The sequence below is a fragment of the Vipera ursinii genome (genome assembly GCF_947247035.1).
Source record: "Vipera ursinii genome assembly, chromosome: 12".
Lineage (NCBI taxonomy): Eukaryota > Metazoa > Chordata > Lepidosauria > Squamata > Viperidae > Vipera > Vipera ursinii.
In genome coordinates, this window is record NC_139525.1 from 9,301,851 (window position 1) to 9,323,042 (window position 21,192).

Sequence of the window (21,192 nt, forward strand, 5' to 3'; positions counted from 1 at the left end):
CACTGTGCCATCCCGGCTCTTAATAAATAAAAAGAAACAAGGTGAAAACTGACTTATAAGTTCCAAGCAAGTTCATTTGGCTACAGCTACTTTGTAAATGCAAGCAAGCCATTATATTTTTTATCTTCCTCCCATAATATGAATGTAATAATAATAATAATACCATGCCTTGCAGAATTGTTCCCAACAATTGCAATGTGCATGAAAAGTTGGGTAGGCATCCTGATACAACCTTTGGTATCAGTTGGGCTGTCTGCCCCACCAATCTAAAAACATTTCAAAAAAGGCAAACTAACACGCTTTGGAACATCACACTCATTATTTATAATCATGGCCCTCTTAAGAAGTCTTGGTTGGCTCTACTTTATAGTTTCAACTGAATTATGCTCAATTGCCTAGGGGAAAAAATCAATAAAAATCAGCAGAGGATGTAGCGTAGGGGGTGTAGAAGGAAGGCAGAGCTTGTGGGTGGAGTCAAGAGAGGAATCAGCCTGGAGTTGTTATGTTCCCACAAGTGGTCCAGATCCTCTTGAATTCCATTGACTCTCGCTTAGCACCAATTTAGTGCTGACTGCTAATTGACTAGATTCTTTGTATAGGCATGAGCAATAAATCACCTTAACTAGAACGTAACAAGTGGTCTTCACACTTGTTAGAGTTACTGGCAAAGGGACCCAACATCAGCAGCTTGACTTCTGAAAAGCAGGTGGTCTACAGCTGGCTATGCCCACCCAGGAAGTCATTTCATGGGAGCCCTCCCAAATCCCCAGCGATGGTTGACTCTCCCGGTTTAAAGTGTTCAAAGATCTCTTCGGACAGCACTTCCTCTTGTTGACAAGATCTTGGAAATGCATTTTGACACACTCACACAGGCCTAGTGTTGAGAACAGGCGCCCACATATTCAGCCATGAGCACATTTCAGCCACTTGATTCATGACAGGTATAACGGCAATAGATGGTGTTCAGAGATGACAATGGTTCGAAGTGAATAAAAATCAACAAGACTAGAGATCTCCAGTGCCAGATAATACTTTACATTATATTGATTTGTCAGGACAGCCATACATATTTCATTCTACTGGGCCCATGAGAACCAAGTGAGGGGCTACAGCTTTCCATTGCAGGGCCCCCAATCCAGAAAGTAGTGCGTGCAACGCAGTAAAGTTCAACCCTTAACAGGATAAAGTCCTTTCGTCAACATAAAGCATGACTTGAACTCTTGATTCTAAAGACCCTCATCTGAGTGCTACAGAAGAAGAAGCTGGCTAGGCAGAAGCACTGAGACGCATCAGATTCTACCAGACGTTTTCTTGAGCCTAACCATATGTGTCTTTCACTGGGCTTGGTACCTGACCTGTGCTTCTCCCATCAATATCGTCAACATCAACCCTCACTTGAGTCCATGAAAAGGTGAAGCAAAGCCAAGGTCCCAGGGCTCTTTCTCTGTGCAAATTGAGAGGGACTTGTGAACCTTGATTTCCCACGTTCTTTCTATCAGAGGAATGCAATCCCATAAAGATCTCTCTTCGTCTAACATTATTTCTAAGCAGCAAAAAAAAAAAGAAGTTAAGAGCCACAGAGGGCACCAATCCTACTCTACCACTGCTGTTGTCTAAACAAGACAGAACAAAGGGCCAAAAGGGCATCTCACAACCCCGTCGTTTGCTCTTAGCCTTGCTTTCCCTGAGACAGCGTCTTCCCCCAAATCTAGCAAGGAAGTCAAAGAGAAGAGCCAGTTGACTCCTTCACCACTTTGGCTTTGCTGGCGTGGGAGAAATGATCTAGCCTGGTGAACAAGCTCATGACCCCATGTCTATTCCCTTGGGTTGCGTAGGGAAGGAAAGGTGGCATGGCCCTTCAGAACCTCAGGCCCAGACACCTAGCCCTAGATTTCACAGATGGGGTACTGGTGTTCTTCTTTTGTCTCCAGGTCCCAGGAAATTCGTGTTAGGGCTGGCCAGGGGGAACCCAGCCCCCAAACGCCTTCTCCAAGTATTGCGCCACAGCCAAGGTCAAGTGGTCATTATGGGGTCCTGCCACCACCTGGATGCCTAAAGGGAGTCCATCCTTGCTCAAGCCAAGAGGACACTGTGTCACTGGTAAGCCCAGGATGTTGAAGATGGCTGAAAAGGAAAAGACAACGGAGGTCAACGGTTTGGAGCACTTTTCTGTAAAACCAGAATAAAGCATCTGAAGAGAAAACCATTCAGGGCAACTGCAGCTTCCAAAGGGATTCTCCAGGATTATGAGATCAGAGTGGGCCTTAAAGAGGAGGAAAGCATATTATCATTGTTTAGACATGATGTTAGTTGGAAGATTCCAGCTTTCATTGTTGGGACTTATCTAAAGCAAGAATGCAAGGAATGCTGCGTGAAGCAGCATCCAGCATGAAAGACCCTCCCACGACTGCTAGAGATCAGAGGAAATCTACGTCGCTTCTAAGACAACGTTGCAAGAGGGTTGAATTCTGCCCTGATAAAAATAATAATAATGCAACAAGACCTTTAACACTTCCACATCTGCCTGTCCCAGGCCCTCGGGAAGGACTTGATAGGTGGATAAAAATGCCAAACCCAAGCTAAACATCTGGACGATTGTGAGATTAACCATAAAAAAATGATAATTATATATGCTGCCCAACTCCTAGCATCCCTGGGCAGTTTACATATTGTTTAAAATATGGAAACAAGAAAGCAGCACACATTCAGGTATAACTACATCAAAATGCCTCCTTGAGCAATGTTCCTTGCTTCTGTCAACCATTTCCACCCAATTTCCCAATGGTAACCGGTTAGATTTCAATGTCTTCACAGCAGGGAATTGTCCCCTTCTAATCTATCAAGGGCAGCACCCACAAACTGTGTTACATGAATCACAGCAGTTCAAACAACGGGAGCTTCTTACCAGTGTAGGCAAAATTGAAAGGCATTCCCAGAGGCACATGATGCTTGGGAGCTAGCACAGGGTGCGAAGGGTACAAGAAGACACCGTTCTCTCCTAATAATTCCACCATCTCTGCTTGCAGCCTCTGTGCCATGCTTGCTATCTTAGCATTTGCCTTGGAGTTGTATTTCGTGAACTTCTCCGTTAATCCTAGCGCTGGGGGGAAAAAACCATGTTGAGACAGATCAATTCATAAGACAAAACTATGCAATTGTTGTGGGCACTAGATACGTGGCTGTCTGGATTTTGGGGAGGTGCAGTTCCCCCTAGGAATTCCACTAGACCAAGAGTCTCCAACCGTGGCAACTTTAAGACTTGTGGACTTCAATCTCCATGTTGGCTGAGGAATTTGGGGAGTTGGGGTTCACAAGTCTTAAAGTTGTCAAGGCTGGAGAGCCCTACACTAGACAACTGAGTAGAGTCACATGACACAGAATCATAGAATTCTAGGCATAGAAGGGATCTTGGAAGTCTTTTGGTCCAACCAACCTCCTGCCTAGGGCAAATCCTTAGATGTAAAAAAATGGAAGCAGCACAGTAAACTATAAAGAACTGTCCCAGCTCTTGAGTTCTCACCAATGGCTGGAAAAGTGTGAGAAGACAGTCTCATCATCCATTTTACCAGTTCCCATGATGGCCAGACTGGTTTTCCGTGGTCTGCAAGCAGATCACTGAAGGTTTGATTTTCCTAAAAGATAACATGGACAAAGAAACAGAGAGAGAGAGAAAGAGAGAGAGAGAGAGAGAACTCCAGGATGTTTCCTTCTTTTTGGCCCATCTCTTCATTCTTAGTAGCAACTTTTATCGAAAGTTGTAGCTGTATCTGAATTTTCAGAGGACATGTTAACTAATGTGTTGCAGGATCCAATCTGGGTTGGTCACCAGGACCAGAGGTTTAGTCTTCTGAGCTTCCGGACCCATGCTGGTGTCCCTCCTCAGAAAACTCCTCTGTATAGGAATATGTAGTTTGGGCTCTTCTATGTGTAGTATTTATGTGGTGCCTAGTTGGGTGTGGCTTATTGATTGATTGGGGAGTTGATGGCTGGCAAGTAAGTGGTTGTTTGTTGTTTCCTTCTGCTGCCAAGCCCTTGGCTCTTAATTATCTGATAAGCTAGTGATAAATCAGCAGTCCGATTGACTGATAAGGGGCCCGTTTCCCACACTTCAATCATTCCCCTCGCTATTTTTGTACCTACTCGGACAACAAACTTGTGATCTTGCAATCTGATGGTTAGCTCCCTCCTACACAGTCACAGGGGCAATCCACACAATCCTGCGTGTACTGTAACTACTATGTAGGGCAAACCGTGAGAAGCTAACCGCCAGATTGGAAGAACACAGGTGAGCGGTCAGACGAGGACCACACTGCAATGAACTCGTTCACACTGCAATGAACAAGGACATGCACTCAATTTGGCAGCTATTAAGATTGTTGGCTGAGCAGGTACAGCCAAACCAGATTGGATCCTGCAACGTTATCTTGGGACATGTATATTTGCCTTCATTTGTAACTAACAAAGGCCTAAAGAGGACTGCAGGCCAAGTTCTTTTGCAAGACATTCCAGGAAGCCTCAGAAAGGTTACAAAATCTACTCAGAAGACTATGTGGAAGCTGCAATTGTGATCATACATAACAGTTTACAAGCTAGTAGGAGTGAGCTGCTATGTAGAAATAACAGCTTTGTTGGAGCCTACATACTATTTGCTAAGAAAGCTTTTCAGGCTGTCTCCAGTAGATTTCCAATCCTTGGGAAAAAGGGAAGATTTGCATTTGACATACCTGCTTATCACTGCTCTTGGAAGACATCATAACTGACCAGATCTGTAAGGAGTATTTCATTTTCCGGATAGCCACACTCTCCACCTCAACCCCCAGGTCTGTCTCTATGTGCGACACCACCTTCAGGATGGCAAAAAGAAGGAGTAAAAGAGCCATCAGCTTCTGTCTCAACCTTTTACAGCAGAAAGACATGTCATGCTCCCTGCCGGTTTCCCACAAGCAATGTCAGTGGGGAAGCCAGATGGAAGTCAGAACTCTGCTGATTAAAGGGCTACTCAACAGTCTGAAAGAAGAAAAAGTTTTTCAGAAAAAAAAATCATCTATAGGACTACATTGATCGGCTTAAGGACCATGGTATGCACTTAACGATTGCTGCAAAAAAAATTGTAGAATTTGGGACCGCTCACTTGGGGATCTTGATTTATAACTGTCATGGTTTACAACAGGAATTCTGAGTCCATTACGGCCATAAGTCAAGGATTTCCTGTACAGTGACTTTCCAGATGTCAACTCATCTATCTTTCTATTCCATATTTGGGAGAAGCCTAGATCTGAACCCAAGACCTTCTGTGCACAAAACTGGCGATTCAATATGTTGAGCTATAGGCAGTGGTGGGATTCAGCTGGTTTACACTGGTTTGGTAGAACCAGTAGCTAAACCCATGCTGCTTCTAGAAGTCCATTCTAGGCCTCAGAGGCCTGGAGGAGGCCTCTCAGGCCTAGAATGGCCCATCAGAAGTGCATTGATATCACTTCCGGAAGTCCATTCTAGGCCTCAAGAGGCCCAGGCCTGCATCCACACAGAGAACCATATGTTAAGGTATTTGAATCCCACCACTGGCTATAGACCTCTTTATGATTCTCAGCAAGACAGGGTCCAGATCTACTGAGCTACAGGAGCGATCTAACCAATGAAATTCATCCTAGCTAACAACACTGCTGTTTATTGAATCTGCTTTTTGATTTCTGCAACAGCACTCAAGCTTTGAAGCAACCAAAAACAACAACTTCTTACTTTCCGATGAGTTTGAAGAATCTCTTTATCGACTGGCAAGAGGAAAATGGACCCTCCATCGTGTTCCATGGAATAGAACTTTAAATTTTGTAAAGATACCGGGTCATCCAGCTTCAGTCTGAAAAGGAAGGAATAAGATGGAAAAGACAGCTACAAAGAACAATGGGACCTATCCTACCTTAGAACAGGGGTCTTCAAACTTGGCCCTTTTATGGCTTGTGGACTTCAACTCCCAGAATTCCTCAGCCAGACATAGCTGGCTGAGGAATTCTGGGAGTTGAAGTCCACAAGTCATAAAAGGGCCAAGTAAGACCCCTGCCTTGGAAGATAATCCAACTGACATGTGTACACTGGCTTTGGTTTAGTCCAGCTCATTGAATACAACCTACTAGATGCCCTGAGACCTGTTGGGTCAACTTTTGAGAAAAAGGTAGTACAGTCTGAGGTGACTACAATCAGCATTACATTTTAGGCTGACCATATGCACAGACAGTGCCATGATCATCTAAATAGATATCATAAATAGAAAATTGTAGTGGCAAAATGAACTTTAAAAATAAACCAATACTTAGTAACCTAAACAGATAAATGACTAGGCCAAAGAGGCAGTGGAGGTGGGAATGACTTCTGACTTCCATCTGGCTTCCCCACTGACATTCCTTGTGGGAAACCGGCAGGAAGCATCACATGTCCCGGGGACACTGCAACCATCATAAATACATGCTTGTAACCAAACACCTGGATTTTGATCACGTGACTGTGGGGATGCTGTGATGGTTGTAGGTCACTTGTTGTAAATTCAAATGGTTGCCAAATGAATGGTTGTTAAGCAGAGAACGACCTGGACTACGAATCAACAAAAGCCACTTACTTGGAAATGCTTGGTCCAGCCATGACTCTTAACATGGGTTCTAAGTCTTCGGCGTAACGACACATAGGTCCAGTGCACAGGAAATTTGTACGATTACCAACCGCATTAGGAAACTGGCCGTCATTGGGCACCACGCCTGCATAAACCCACAGAAGCAGAGTTCAGCCCTGCCTGACAAACCACTTTCTTCTAGTCTGGCATTCTTTTTTTTCTTTTTTTTTCTTATGCTTTAAAAAGGTAAAGGTAAAGGTTCTCCCGCACATGCGTGCTAGTCGTTTCCAACTCTAGGGGCCGGTGCTCATCTCTGTTTCAAAGCCGAAGAGCCAGCGCTTGTCCGAGGACGTCTCCGTGGTCATGTGGCCGGCATGACTAGACGCCAAAGGCGCATGGAACGCTGTTACCTTCCCACCGGAGTGGTCCCTATTTTTCTCCTTGCATTTTTACGCGCTTTCGAACTGCTAGGTTGGCAGAAGCTGGGACGAGTAACAGGCGCTCACTCTGTTACGCGGCACTCGGGATTTGACCCACCAAATTGCCAACCTTCTGATTGACAAGCTCAGCATCCTAACCCACTGAGCCACCGCGCTTTAGTTTATTTTAATCCCTGTAATGTATGCATCGTTTCTTCATTTTACAATCCCTGATGCTTTTTCATGAGCACGGGTGTGCTCATTTTTAAAAATGATAAAAACTTGTGGCTGTCTCTTGTAGTTAGGAAAGAAGTCAACCCTGAGTGTTCTTTGGAAGGGCAGATACAGAAGCTGAAGCTCAAATACTTTGGCCCACAAATGAGAAGAGAGAACTCCTTGGAGAAGATTCTGATGTTGGGAAAGAGGGAAGACAAAAGAAGGAGGGGACGGCCAAGTATGAGAAGGTTAGATAGGGTCATATGCAATGAACATGAATTTGGGGAGACAATGGAGGACAGGGGGACTTGCTGTGCTATGGTCCATGGGGTCTCAAAAGATTTGGACATGACTGAATAACAAGAGACATGGTGGTGCAGTGATCTGAATGCAGTGGTATAAGCTAACTCTACCCACAGCCAGGAGTTTGATCTGGACCAGCTAAAGATTGGCTCAGCCTACCATCCCTCCGAGGTGGGTAAAATGAGAACTCAGAATGTTGGGGGCAAGAGGCTGACTCTGTAAACCATTTAAAGAGGGATGTAAAACATTGTGAAGCAGTATGTAAGTCTATGTGCTATTGCTATATAAGAGTCATAGTGGCACAGTGGTTAGAATGCCGTACTGTAAGCAAACTCTGCCCACAACTAGCAGTTTGATCTTGACGGGGCTCAAGTTTGACTCAGCCTTCCATCCTTACGAAGTTGATAAAATGAGGACCCAGATTGTTGGGGGCGATATGCTGACTCTGCAAACTGCCCAGAGAGGGCTGGAAAGCACTATGGGGTGGTATATAAGTCTAAGTGTCTATTGCTAATTGCTATTGCTAACTCTGCCCACAGCCTGGAGTTTGATCCTGACCGGCTCAAGGCTGACTCAGCCTTCCATCCGTCCGAGGTCAGTAAAATGAGGAACCAGATTGTTGGGGGAGCAAGATGCTAACATTTGTAAACCGCTCAGAGAATGCTGTAAAGCACTATGAAGTGGTCTATAAATCTAAGTGCTATTGCTAATAACAAACTTGTAATTAGGACCGTTTCTAGGGAGGGATAACCAGGCCGTACCTGTGGTGGGCTTGTGTCCAAAGATCCCATTGAAGAAGGCGGGCATACGGATGCTGCCCCCGATGTCTGAGCCGAGGCCAATCACAGAGCCAGCAGCTGCTATGATGCAACCTTCACCTCCTGCGTGGAAACAAAGGGCCGATTGGCACTGTAATAAAGACCAAACAGCCTGGAAACTCTGTTCTGGAAAAAGCAGTTATACTACTCTGGCAGTGACGACTTCAGAGCTTATGTTAATTTTGTTGATTCATCTGCAAAAATATGCACATCCAGGGCCACAGCTGAGATATGCAGGTTTTACTCGCACCTGGCTTATAAAGTTATTTAGGTCAGTGTTTCTGTTTTATACACACACACACAAAATTTTTATTACGGTAAATACATTTTTAAAAGAATAAACACTATATATATATATAGTGTGTGTGTGTGTGTGTGTGTGTGTGTGTGTAAATTTTAGATTGCTAACAAAGAATTAAAGGGAGACTGATATGCATACACACACACACACACACACACACACACACACACACACACACACACGGCAGTAAAGTTAATAATAAGTGAAAAAAGGAGGGGAGGGGAGGAGAGGGAAGGGAAGGGAAGATTATAAAGATCTTCTTAACAGCAGCGACCAGTATATTTATGTGTTGTTCTCTCTGTAAAGTTACCACATAAACTTTCTACTTTTCCATTGTTTACTCTTTATAATCATCAAACTCATCAGCAAAAAGTCCACAAAGGGTTTCTGGATTCTAATAAACATATTTATTGCTCATTCCTTAAACAAATCATTTAGGTCAATGTTTCTCAAACTTGGCAACTTTTTAAGATGCACAGACTTTAATTCTCAGAATCCACGGCAATTCTAGAAGTTGAAAGCCAACTTCTTAAAAAGCTGCAAAGTTAAAGAAACACTGATTTAGATGGGTGCCCGCTCACTTGCACAACCCACTTTACTGAGTGGGTTCCTGCCTTACATTCAGCCATGACTTGTTTTAGCAATGCAGCTTAGCGAATAAGCTCCAGTGGTGAGTTTGCACAACCCACACTGCTAAAACCAAATGAATCTGATTATGGTTAGAGCATGCTGTGTGAACCAGGACTCTCTCAAAATCAGCTCAAGAAGAAGCCCTGGGTTTTCTGGCAACTTCAAACATAGAAATGATTTCTGCTCAGACTTTTGTCTTTAACTTGGTGGGTTAAGAATTCCAGTTTTCACCCAATTGCAGCATATCCAGAATGGACTCATCCACTGACCTGAGCTGCCTCCTACAATGCAGTCAAGGTTATAGGGGTTGTTAGATCGGCCGTAGACAACGTTGCTCGACTCAAACCACATACACAGCTCGCTGCAGTTGGTCACCCCCAAGGGAATTGCGCCTGCTTGCTTCAACCGGGATATCACAATAGCATCCGTAGTGGAGATCACGTTGCGGCGGTTAATCAATCCAGAGGAATTGGGCATCCCTACCGAGGTACAGAAACAAAGGCTTGAAAGCGTTTCACACGTTATCTAAGAACCCACAGATAAGGAAAACTGGGGGGGGGGACGCAAAACAGAGGGTTCTTCAAAGAGCAACGTGGCTTTACTCCTAATTGCAGCATGTTTAGCCCTGAAGCAAAATCTTCCCTTCTCTTTTACAGGCGTTATCTTATTAGGAAACCGTTTCTGACTTCCTCTAGGAGTTACCATGGGAAACCACCTTTCATCTCTTCTGCTGCTAAGTCAAGCCAGCCAACCGGAATTTTTTTTCCAAGAAAGTTACCAAATAGTAAAAAAAAAAAAGATTTTGGTGCCGGTTCGTCAATGCTATTGTAGTTGAAGTTTTGTTTGTTCTTGTTCCTAATCCTCTGGGGTTCTTTTCATTTTCAGTCTATGTTGTTCTCAGCATTAGCAAAAGTGAGCATCCAAATGTTAGGAAGACAGGCAGGCAGTCTTTAAATTGTGCTGATCATCTCTTAGGCTTTTTGGAAATGGAGTGGAGTGGAGTGGAGTGGAGTGGAGTGGAGTGGAGTGGAGTGGAGTGGAGTGGAATGGAATGGAATAGAATAGAATAGAATAGAATAGAATAGAATAGAATAGAATAGAATAGAATAGGATAGGATAGGATAGGATAGGATAGGATAGGATAGGATAGAATAGAATAGAATAGAATAGAATAGAATAGAATAGAATAGAATAGAATAGAATAGAATAGAATAGAATAGAATAGAATAGAATAGAATAGAATAGAATAAGGGAAGGGAAGGGAAGGGAAGGGAAGGGAAGAGAAGAGAAGAGAAGAGAAGAGAAGAGAAGAGAAGAGAAGAGAAGAGAAGAGAAGAGAAGAGAAGAGAATCTTTATTGAGAATAGAGTCGGATTTTTAAAGAATGGAATGGAACGGAACGGAACGGAACAGAACAGAACAGAACAGAAGGACGTGCTTTATGTTTGGACCACCTCCCCATGGCTCCCCACACCCTGTGGACCCAAGGAACCAAGAATGACACAAGGAGTTACTTCGGAGTTGTTTCTTTTTTTGTTTGTTTGTTTCATCTATTTTTTTCTCCTTCTATTTAAAGTTAAAATACGAAACTCCATAAAATTTAAACAAAAAACGCAAAAGAAACAAGACATTCAAAAAGGTGCATGAAAAGAAAAAAAAGTGTAGCAATGTATTAATCAGTATTCAACTACGGGGGGGGGGATAATATGTGTATATGTGTTGTTGTTTTCGTTGTAATACACTTCCGAGTAGTTTTTTTTTGTTAAATTGTTGCTTTCCTGTAGTATAGAGAATAATCTTACAGACTAGAGCACTTAACTGCAAAACTGAACTGCTCAGGAGGGCCCGCCCTCGCCCTTTTTCTGCATATCAAAAATTCCAAACTTTGTTGTCTCTTTGCTTCCTGGAAAAGACCCCCCCTCCCCCCTCGCCCCCTTCCTGCAACTCTGGACTACATTCTACCACACCTTTAGGCTGAAGAGAGAAGTCAAAAGCAATGGAAAGGAAAAAAATCCAAATCCAGCTACTCACCATATAATGAAAAGGCTTCTTTGATAGTGACAGGAATGCCCAGCAAGGGGAAATTTTTCCGGAGTGATTCTTCATCTTCATGTCCCTCAGAGAGCAGCTGATCAACCGAATGTGCCTCCTGCAAGGCGGCCTCAAACCTGAGCAGATGGGTAAGGAAAGAGCAGGGAGGTTTTTTTTAAAAAAAGGGAGATTTCTAGGCTGACGTTTTAGGGGACAGGAGGCTAAAGCATAGAAAGAACGGTGGCTGGAATTGGGTAGGTCTAGTTTAATGTGGGACGCGGTGGCTCAAGTGGGTTAGGACGCTGAGCTTGTCGATCAGAAGGTCGCCAGTTTGGCGGGTCGAATCCCGAGTGCCGCGTAGCAGAGTGAGCGCCTGTTACTCGTCCCAGCTTCTGCCAACCTAGCAGTTCGAAAGCACGTAAAAAAAATGCAAGTAGAACAATAGGGACCACTCCAGTGGGAAGGTAAGTGTTCCGTGTGCCTTTGGCGTCTAGTCATGCCGGACACATGACCATGGAGACGTCCTCGGACAAGCGCTGGCTCTTCGGCTTTGAAACGGAGATGAGCACCGGCCCCTAGAGTTGGAAACGACTAGCACACACGTGCGGGGGAACCTTTACCTTTACCTTAGTTTAATGGAAAGAAGGACCAGGGGTGACATGATAAGCAGTGTTCCAATATCACAAAGAAAAGGGTGTCAAGCTATTCTCCAAAGCACCTGAAGGCAGGACAAGAAGCAACGGATGGAAACTAATCAAGGAGAGAAGCAACCTGGAATGAAGGAGAAACTTCCTGACAGAACAATTAACCAGTGGAACAACCTGCCTCCAGAGGTGGTGAATGCTCCAACATTGGAGGTTTTTAAGAAGAAATTGGACAACCATTTGTCTGAAATGGTACAGGGCTTCCTGCCTAAGCAAAGGGTTGGACTAGAAGACCTCCAAGGTCCCTTCCAACTCTTGTTATTCTGTATTCTGAGGAGCGGGCTGTACTTTTTGAACCAAAGGAATAGCCTTTCATTGTGTAAGCAGCCTGGAAACATGGATATCTCTGGCGTTGGTTGAGCCAAAACGTTGCTTCTGTTTTGCATCTGAGCAACTCAAGGAGGAGGACAATCCCTTCACGAGTGGCAGAAAATGCATGAGGAAAAGAAAAGGAAAATGGGGGGGAAAATTGATAGGGTCCTGATGGAAGAGAACTTTTGAAGCTCGGGGTTGAATTGTGAGGTCTTTGGTGCACTCTGAACATAATAATAATAATAATAATAATAATAATAATAATAATAATAATAATAATAATAATAAAGTTGGAAGGGACCTTGGAGGTCATCTAGTCCAACCCCCTGCTCAGGCAGGAAACCCTATACCATTTCGGACAAATGGCTGTCCAGTCTCTTCTTAAAAACTTCCAGTGTTGGAGCATTCACCACTTCTGGAGGCAGGTTGTTCCACTGGTTAATTGTTCTAACTGTCAAGAAGTTTCTCCTTAATTCCAGGTTGCTTCCCTCCTTGATCAGTTTCCATCCGTTGCTTCTTGTCCGGCTTTCAGGTGCTTTGGAGAATAGCTTGACTCCCTCTTCTTTGGGGCAGCCCCCTGAGATATTGGAACACTGCTATCATGTCACCCCTCGTCCTTCTCTTTGTTAAACTACCCATACCCAATTCCAGCAACCGTTCCCTATATGTTTTAGCCTCCAGCCCCCTAATCATCTTTGTTGCTCTTCTCTGTACCCTTTCTAGAGTCTCGACATCTTTTTTACTTGGTTGATTTCTTTCATAATGAGAACAAAGCCTGCTCCCTTCCAGCACTGAAGATGTTACCCAGTTTGGTAATGAAACGTCTGCAAGAAAACAACCAAGCTCGAAGATCACCAAGGACCTCACGAACACTGTCTTGTTTCACAAAGCTTCACCTTGGGCTTTGTTATATGGAAGACCGTAGGTGCCTATCTCCTTTTTAAGCACTTCCCATTTTAACAGAATTCAAAAGATGCAGAAGAGAACGTTGCAATCTGAAGCAAGGAACACCAGACCGATCCTTTGTTCCTTTTTTAAAAGACTTTCTCACAGTTAAATCAGCTTTGTTAGTCGCTTGTTTTCCTACCAAATCTGAGTTGGGGAAAAAAAATTCATCTGAATGACCACGAGTTATACCCCGCCCTTCCTCCCTGATCAACTGTGTAATTTTGCAACCCAGATATGGAAATCCTACTCTTATCTACCAACAAAATAGGTCAAGGCGGTGAGCCAATGGTGGGAAGTAAATACAGCCTTATTCAAAAGGAGAACTGTTTGACTGTGAGATGCTTCAGGTCAAAATTGCTGAATAGGATGTTTCTATCTTGGAGACAGCCAATCAGCTGCTCAACTGAGCATGGAGTCTTCCCCCTTCCCTCTCCTCTTATCTTGAATTCAGGGTGTATAAGGTCAGTGAAATGGTGAGAAAGGGCTTGGAAGGAGAAAAGATTACCAAAAAAAAATTACTTTTGCTAGGCCTGTGTAGCAAGTCAGTAGAACGGGATGTTTGGAAGACGAATTCTCAAGGCCCAGCCCCGTTGCAGAAAGGAACAGCAAGAATTTGAAACAGGGGAAATCTTTCTCCAGCAAGCCTCACCTGTCTGCTCGTTCCTCCCCAAGGTAATAGCCCAGAACCTGTTGGGCAGAAAGTCGAGGTTTTTCCAGCTTACCTGTCTTTAACAAGAGCATTGATGAGTGGGTTCACCTGCTTGATCCTCTCAATGTATGCCTCAAGAAGATCGACAGACTTCAACTGGGAGGAATGAGGAAAACAAAGTTTAATTACATACATTGATTTACTGGCTGGGGTTTACAGCAAGCATCTAACACTGGTGCCAGGAAGCACGTTTTTAATCTCTAAAGAAGGCACCTTCTACAGTAGTTCTCCCAGCCTACATCTAGCATCTCAGCACCCTGGAAAAAGATGGAACACAAAGATCGGAAGGATGTAGACCTGGTTGAAGGACGCCTCAAAAGGGTTGTCAGATAATGCTCTGGCAGCTGATGGTCAAGAGCAGCCTGGTCCACTTCCAGTTTGGACTGATGCAATTTGTTCTGCAGGGAAGCTTCAGGTGGTCAGCTATGGGAAGATTGATGTTTGTTCCTATGACCCTGCTACTTCAGCAGCTAAGCTGGCTACTAATTGGCTTCTTGGGAGAATTCAAGGTCCAGTTACCCCTTTTAAAGTTCTTCATGGCTCAAGGGCCGGTTATCCATGACTGTCTATTCGAATGGAATGGAATGGAACGGAACGTAATAGAATACCATAGATTCTAGAAGAATGGAATGGAATGGAATGGAATGGAATGGAATGGAATGGAATGGAATGGAATGGAATAGAATAGAATAGAATAGAATAGAATAGAATAGAATAGAATAGAATAGAATAGAATAGAATAGAATAGAATAGAATAGAATAGAATAGAATAGAATAGAATAGAATAGAATAGGGTAGGGTAGGGTAGGGTAGGGTAGGGTAGGGTAGGGTAGGGTAGGGTAGGATAGAATAGAATAGAATAGAATAGAATAGAATAGAATAGAATAGAATAGAATAGAATAGAATAGAATAGAATAGAATAGAGTAGGGTAGGGTAGGGTAGGGTAGGGTAGGGTAGGGTAGGGTAGGATAGGATAGGATAGGATAGAATAGAATAGAATAGAATAGAATAGAATAGAATAGAATAGAATAGAATAGAATAGAATAGAATAGAATAGAATAGAATAGAATAGAATAGAATAGAATAGAATAGAATAGAATAGAATAGAATAATGGAATGGAATGGAACGGAATGGAACGGAATAGAATTAGAAATAAGAATGGAATGGAATGGAATGGAATGGAATAGAATAGAATAGAATAGAATAGAATAGAATAGAATAGAATAGAATAGAATAGAATAGAATAGAATAGAATAGAATAGAATAGAATAGAATAGAATACAATAGAATAGAATCATCTTGTCTGGAATAGAATAGAATAGAATAGAATAGAATAGAATAGAATAGAATAGAATAGAATAGAATAGAATAGAATAGAATAGAATAGAATAGAATAGAATAGAATAGAACAGAATAGAATAGAATTTTCCCGAGAGTCCTTTCCTTCATAAAATGCCACCCACAGGGACCAGGAGAGAAGCCTTCTCAATGATGGCCCCTTTCTGTGGAAGAACTTACCTAACATTCCTCCCTATTTCCCCCAGAACAACAGCCCTGTAAGGTGGACAGAGCTGAGAGATTGACTAGCCTATGATTAGGGATGGTGCTCTCCTGCTCTTTGGGGCGAGATAGGAAGCTACTGGAAAAACTGCTAAATAAATCTGTGCACATGTTGGTTCGGGGGCAAGGGCTCGGCCCTTCCAGCGTGCTTAAAAAGGAGAAAAGGCTACCCCATTTTCAATCCCATTTCATTCCCTGTAACCCAGATGACGTAAAATGCTCTTGAAAGGCGAAGGAGAAGAGCAAACTCTCAAAGGAAATGAGTGAGAATCAATATTTTAGTTACTGTAAACATTGCCCAGGTCTCCACGAAGATTTATTTTTATTTTATTTATTTTTATTACATTTATATCCCGCCCTTCTCCGAAGACTCAGGGCGGCTTACAAGCTTAGCAGTAGCCTTCATTCTGTGTATATGCCTGCTTATTAGGGCTTTCACACACCCCCCCCAAGCGGCATTATTACAAAGTCAGCTTAATTGCCCCCAACAATCTGGGTCCTCATTTTACCTACCTCGGAAGGATGGAAGGCTGAGTCAACCGTGAGCCTGGTGGGACTCGAACCTGCACTAATTGCAGGCAGCTGGTGTTATCAGGCCAATCTCAGCAAATTATTGTTTATAGTTTTCCAGAGTTCCGTAAACAAACAAATAATAATGTGTTCGATGAAAAAACATGAAACTGGATATACAGGATTGGGAGGTGACAGCAAGGGCACCCGTGAAAACTCTTGGGAATTCTGACTGACTAATTTCAGAAGACTTCAGGGAAACTACGCACGCCAATTAGGTAGCCCAAAACCTTTGCCCTTGATTTATGGCAGAATAAGGTGAACTAAACCTGACAGGTGTCCACACCTGTGTCCTCGACTTACAACAGTTCATTTAGTGACTATTCCAAGTTACAACGACACAGAAAATTTAATTTAATTTAATTTAATTTAATAATTTAATTTGTATACCGCCCTTCTCCCGAAGGACTCAGGGCGGTGAACAGGGCAATACATAATAAAAAACAGAATACAAAAATTAAAAAGCCATTAAACCATTGTGCCCACAAAATTAATACATATTAAAATTAAAACTATTTATAAAAACCCAACCCCATCCCGTCAGACCAGGCCAGCTTGTTCGAAAAAGAAGGTTTTGAGATCGCGCCGGAAGGAGCGAAGGTCGGGGGCCATCCGGAGCTCAACCGGTAAGCGGTTCCATAGGTCTGGCGCGCCCACAGAGAACGCTCTCCCCCTGGGGGCCACCAATCAGCATTCTTTGTTCGGTGGCACCCTGAGGAGGCCCTCTCTGTGGGAGCGCACTGGACGGAGGGAGGTTAACGCCGGCCGCAGGTGTTGCCGAAAAAAGTGACGTACGACAGTTTTACACACTTACGACCTTTGCAAGCATCCCTATGGCCGCGTGATCAACATTCAGACACTTGGCAACCAGTTCGCATTTACGACCTTTGCCATGTCCCAAGGTCATGTGATTCCCCCCTCCCCTTTGCGACCTTCTGGCAAGCCAAATCAATGGGGAAGCCAGATCCCCTTAACAACCTTGTTACTAACTTACCAACCGAGCAGCTGTGGCAAGACAGGTCATAAAATGAGTCAAAACTCACTTAATCAATGTCTCACTTAACAACAGAAACTTTGGGCTCAATTGTTTTTGTAAGTCAAGGATTACCATTGCATCTGGTAAAATAAAACCTATAAGGGGCGGAATATTTATTTTAAAGTGTCTGCAAGAAGGGAGGAGGAATAGAAGATATAATTCCCACATCTTGATCACCTGTTTAGTATTTATTAAATTCTGCCTCTATAGTGACGAGTTTTGCCACCAGGAAAACTTCTTGTAAACCATAATCTTCCTTATTAACTTGCACAGTTCCTGTAAATTAAAGTCCCTCCTGAATTTTAAGATGCTACTGACGCAAATGCCTTGTTACCTTCTTTACAGACTACAAAAAGAGACCATTTTAAATTCCTTGATCCCAAGATTCAGATATTTCCTGTAAGGAGGGTAAAGCTTTTTGAGCTTGGCATTCTTATCAATGCCGGGGGGGGGGGACATAAAATAGGAGCCCTTTGTACAAAGGCATCTGCAATTCCCTGCTTTCCCCATACAGAAAGCAGGTTTAATCTAATAATAACAATCATAACAACAATAATAATAATAATAACTGACAATCCAAATTGCCGACTTTGCAACAACAAAGTTGAAACTATTTCACATTTAATATGTGAGTGCAGCAAAATCGTGCAAACTGATTACAAAGCTAGACATGACCGAGTTGTTAAACTAATCCACTTGATTGAACTAATCCAGTTGATTGATATTGCTGTCACCAGGAGATGCAAGAGTCGAAGAAAAAGAACTGGGAAAAATTACGAAATTTTGCGACCTGGCCATCGAAACTGGGCGATTATGGATGAAACATGTAACAGTGATACCCATTGTCATCGAGGCACTGGGAACTATGTCCAAAAACACTCACTAGCCCCGATGATGTTACCTAGTTTGGTAATGAAACGTCTGCAAGAAAACAACCCAGCTCAGAGAGCACCAAGGGCCCCCTCAGTATTACCCGCCAATTTTCAATCAGTCTAAATCAAAACAGGAGAGACTATTTCAGGGGGAGAGACGGCTATTATAGACAGGAGGATCAATATAGGAAAAATAGGACTCCCACTAACACGTTACGCCCTCCCTCAAAAATGAATTCAAATTTAGAAAAAGAGTCTCAGAGCCCAGAGTTGCCCTACTGGCGAGGTGGCCAACGCATGCATTGAATAAACAAACCAACATACGAACTTTAGAGAAAAGAAAAAAGGCGAATACGCCTCCATCTTATCAAGTGAATTTTATGGCAGCATTTCCTAAAGAGGTTTTTGAAACCTGCTCAGCCTCTCTCTCTCATCAATTCAGGATTGGAAAATCTCTAGATTTTAAAGAAACGGGGCATGTTTTCTCCTTAATCCCAGATTAGCGGTTTTTATTTAGAGAGCGGGTTTCTGTTTTTTAAAAGAACGAAAGATGAAAGCCCTAGTTATGCTTCTCGTTATGGATTTGGGCTTCATGTAGACAGACCCCCATCCGTTGATTCCAAATGCAGAGAGGGAGGCAGAGATCATTATTTAACACGAACATTGAAGCTCTCTTCCTCACGACCATCTTTAACCATTTATTTCAGGCGCCTGAATACATTGGGGAGGCCATTTGGAAGTGGCTGATCACAAGCGGGATCACCGCTTGGTGGCGTATCCGGGCTAGATAAAAGGCATTGCTCGAAACACTGCTGGATCTCCTCTCTTATCGCCACGAAATGTGCTTGCCTAGTGATGGGACTTGTAGTCTAACTCTAGGGGAACACCTGGAATAAGCATGGCACAGTGCCCTCCAGAATGCAATAAACTGCTCGGATAAAAACAATAAAGGCAGCGTATAAATAAATAAGAACACCCTCTTTTTCCTTTTCCCCACAGAGATGGGGCATAGGGAAGCAGGAGAGAACACACGCTCCAAGGTTCAAATCCACGGAGGATCAGCTGGGCGGGCTATTCTCCCCCAGCCCAACCTATAAACCCCACACACGGATCAAACAGGAGTGGTGGCGCTCTTGAAAGACCTTTCCAAGGGATATAGAAAGGGATGGAGAAAAGCACGCCTCTTCTTTCTCTCCTTGCCTTTTTTTTTCCTCCTTCTTCTTTTTCCTACCTTTTTTTCCCTTGGATGCGAGTTTTCCTGCTTGCAAAACTCTTTAGCAATCCTAAAGGGTTTTTTTTTTTTACTTTTTCAGGGACCGTTGTAATCTTTTTCATTGTTTTTAATTTTTGTATTTCTTGTTTTAATTACCCTGTAAACCGCCCTGACTGAGTCCTTCGGGAAAGGGCGGTATACAAATCCAATGAAATAAATAAATAAATAAATAAATAAATAAATAAATAAATAAATAAATAAATAAATAAATAAATAAATAAAACTTCCTAGAACTTTTTTTTTCTTTTTCTCTCCCCCCCCTCCCCTCCCCTCCCGTTCTGTTTCTCTCGAGGGGACTTTCCCCGTTTGCAAAACTAGCGACGATCAGTAAACCACCACCCCCGCCCCCCGACTTTTTTTTTATTGAAAAGTTTTACAATACATTTTTTAACAAAGCAAAACCGTTCCCCACCCCCTCCCCGACCCCTCCCTCCCTTCCCCCTCCCCGACTTCCCAGAGCTCAATACAGGGTATAAAAATACAAGCAAGCATAATCTACCTTATGCAAACCACCATAAACTATTAAATCTATCGCACTTTAACTCTTATAAACTAACTACAAGCAATGCCTCCTTAAGTAACACCAGCTGCCTGCAATTAGTGCAGGTTCGAGTCCCACCAGGCTCAAGGTGGACTCAGCCTTCCATCCTTCCCAGGTAGGTAAAATGAGGACCCAGATTGTTGGGGGCAATTAAGCTGACTTTGTAATAATGCCGTTTGGGGTGTGTGTGTGAAAGCCCTAACAAGCAGGCATATACATAGAATGAAGGCTACTGCTAAGCTTGTAAGCCGCCCTGAGTCTTCGGAGAAGGGCGGGATATAAATGGAATTAAAATAAAAAATAAAAAATCCCACCAGGCTCAAGGTTGACTCAGCCTCCCATCCTTCCCAGGTAGGTAAAATGAGGACCCAGATTGTTGGGGGCAATTAAGCTGACTTTGTAATAATGCCGCTTGGGGGTGTGTGTGTGAAAGCCCTAACAAGCAGGCATATACATAGAATGAAGGCTACTGCTAAGTTTGTAAAGCCGCCCTGAGTCTTCGGAGAAGGGCGGGATATAAATGGAATTAAAAAAATAAAATAAATATCACATCAATACTTATTCAATACTTTTTACGGGGCGCCCGCGCAGCCTGGGGGGGGGGACGCGCGCGTGGGTGTGAGTGTGGGTGTGAGTGTGTGTGTGTGTGTGTGTGTGTGGGTGTGTGGGGGGGTCGGTCGGTCTCTTTCCCCCTTCCTTACCTCCCTGCGGCGGATGCGCCGCGCCAGCTCCCCGGCGGAAAGGAGCAGCAGCGGCTGGTCGGGCGGCGGGACGGCGCGCGCAAGGCGCGATCCACCGGCGCCCTCGGCTTTCCTCCAGCGCAGCAAGTCGGCGAGGCGCAGCGCCAGGCTGAGCAGCGCCAGGAAGGCGCGCGAGAAGGCGCGCAGCACCTGCACCAGGCAGCGCTCGGCGCGCGTCAACGCCATAGCCCCGGCCGAGCCTGCCAAGCGCAGCGGAGGAAAGCAGGAAGAAGTAGCCGGCCAGCAGGGACGGAGGGCGGGGAAGCAGCGGGAGAAGGTGGGCGGGGAAGAGGCGCTTCTTCCGCGGAGGCTGGGAGCCGCTTCACCTGCGCGAGCCGATGGAGATGATGGAGAAGCGCAAGCCACGGAGGCCAGCCTTGGGGCTTCCAGGCAAGCCCGGGTTGGGGGAAAAAGGGGGATTCGGAGCGGCTGCTGCATCTTTAAGAGGGGTGGACTTCAACTCCCAGGATTCAACAAGGCAGAGTGCTGCCTGGAGCATTCTGGGAGTGGAAGTAGGCCCTTCTTAAAGGGGCCACGGTTGAGGAAGCAGCATAAGACAGCGTTTCCCAACCTTTAGGAACTTGAAGATGCGTGGACTTCAACTCCC

General features: G+C 44.0%; 1 protein-coding gene and 1 long non-coding RNA gene across 2 annotated transcripts; one reads left to right on the forward strand and one right to left on the reverse strand.

Moving 5' to 3' along the window:
• Positions 1-778: 778 nt before the first annotated feature.
• On the reverse strand, positions 779-21,014 carry FAAH2 (fatty acid amide hydrolase 2). The gene is made up of 11 exons (XM_083371826.1): positions 20,547-21,014; positions 14,005-14,087; positions 11,319-11,455; positions 9,558-9,767; positions 8,301-8,420; positions 6,611-6,746; positions 5,740-5,857; positions 4,725-4,844; positions 3,521-3,632; positions 2,906-3,100; positions 779-2,124 (listed from the first exon to the last, which is right to left on the reverse strand). The coding sequence occupies exons 1-11, from the start codon at positions 20,769-20,771 to the stop codon at positions 1,949-1,951; spliced, it is 1,632 nt and encodes a 543-aa protein (XP_083227952.1). The 5' UTR covers positions 20,772-21,014; the 3' UTR covers positions 779-1,948.
• Positions 8,120-10,720, forward strand: LOC310645816. The gene is made up of 3 exons (XR_014493594.1): positions 8,120-8,133; positions 9,530-9,775; positions 9,945-10,720. It is a non-coding gene; the product is annotated as an uncharacterized lncRNA (long non-coding RNA).
• Positions 21,015-21,192: the final 178 nt, after the last annotated feature.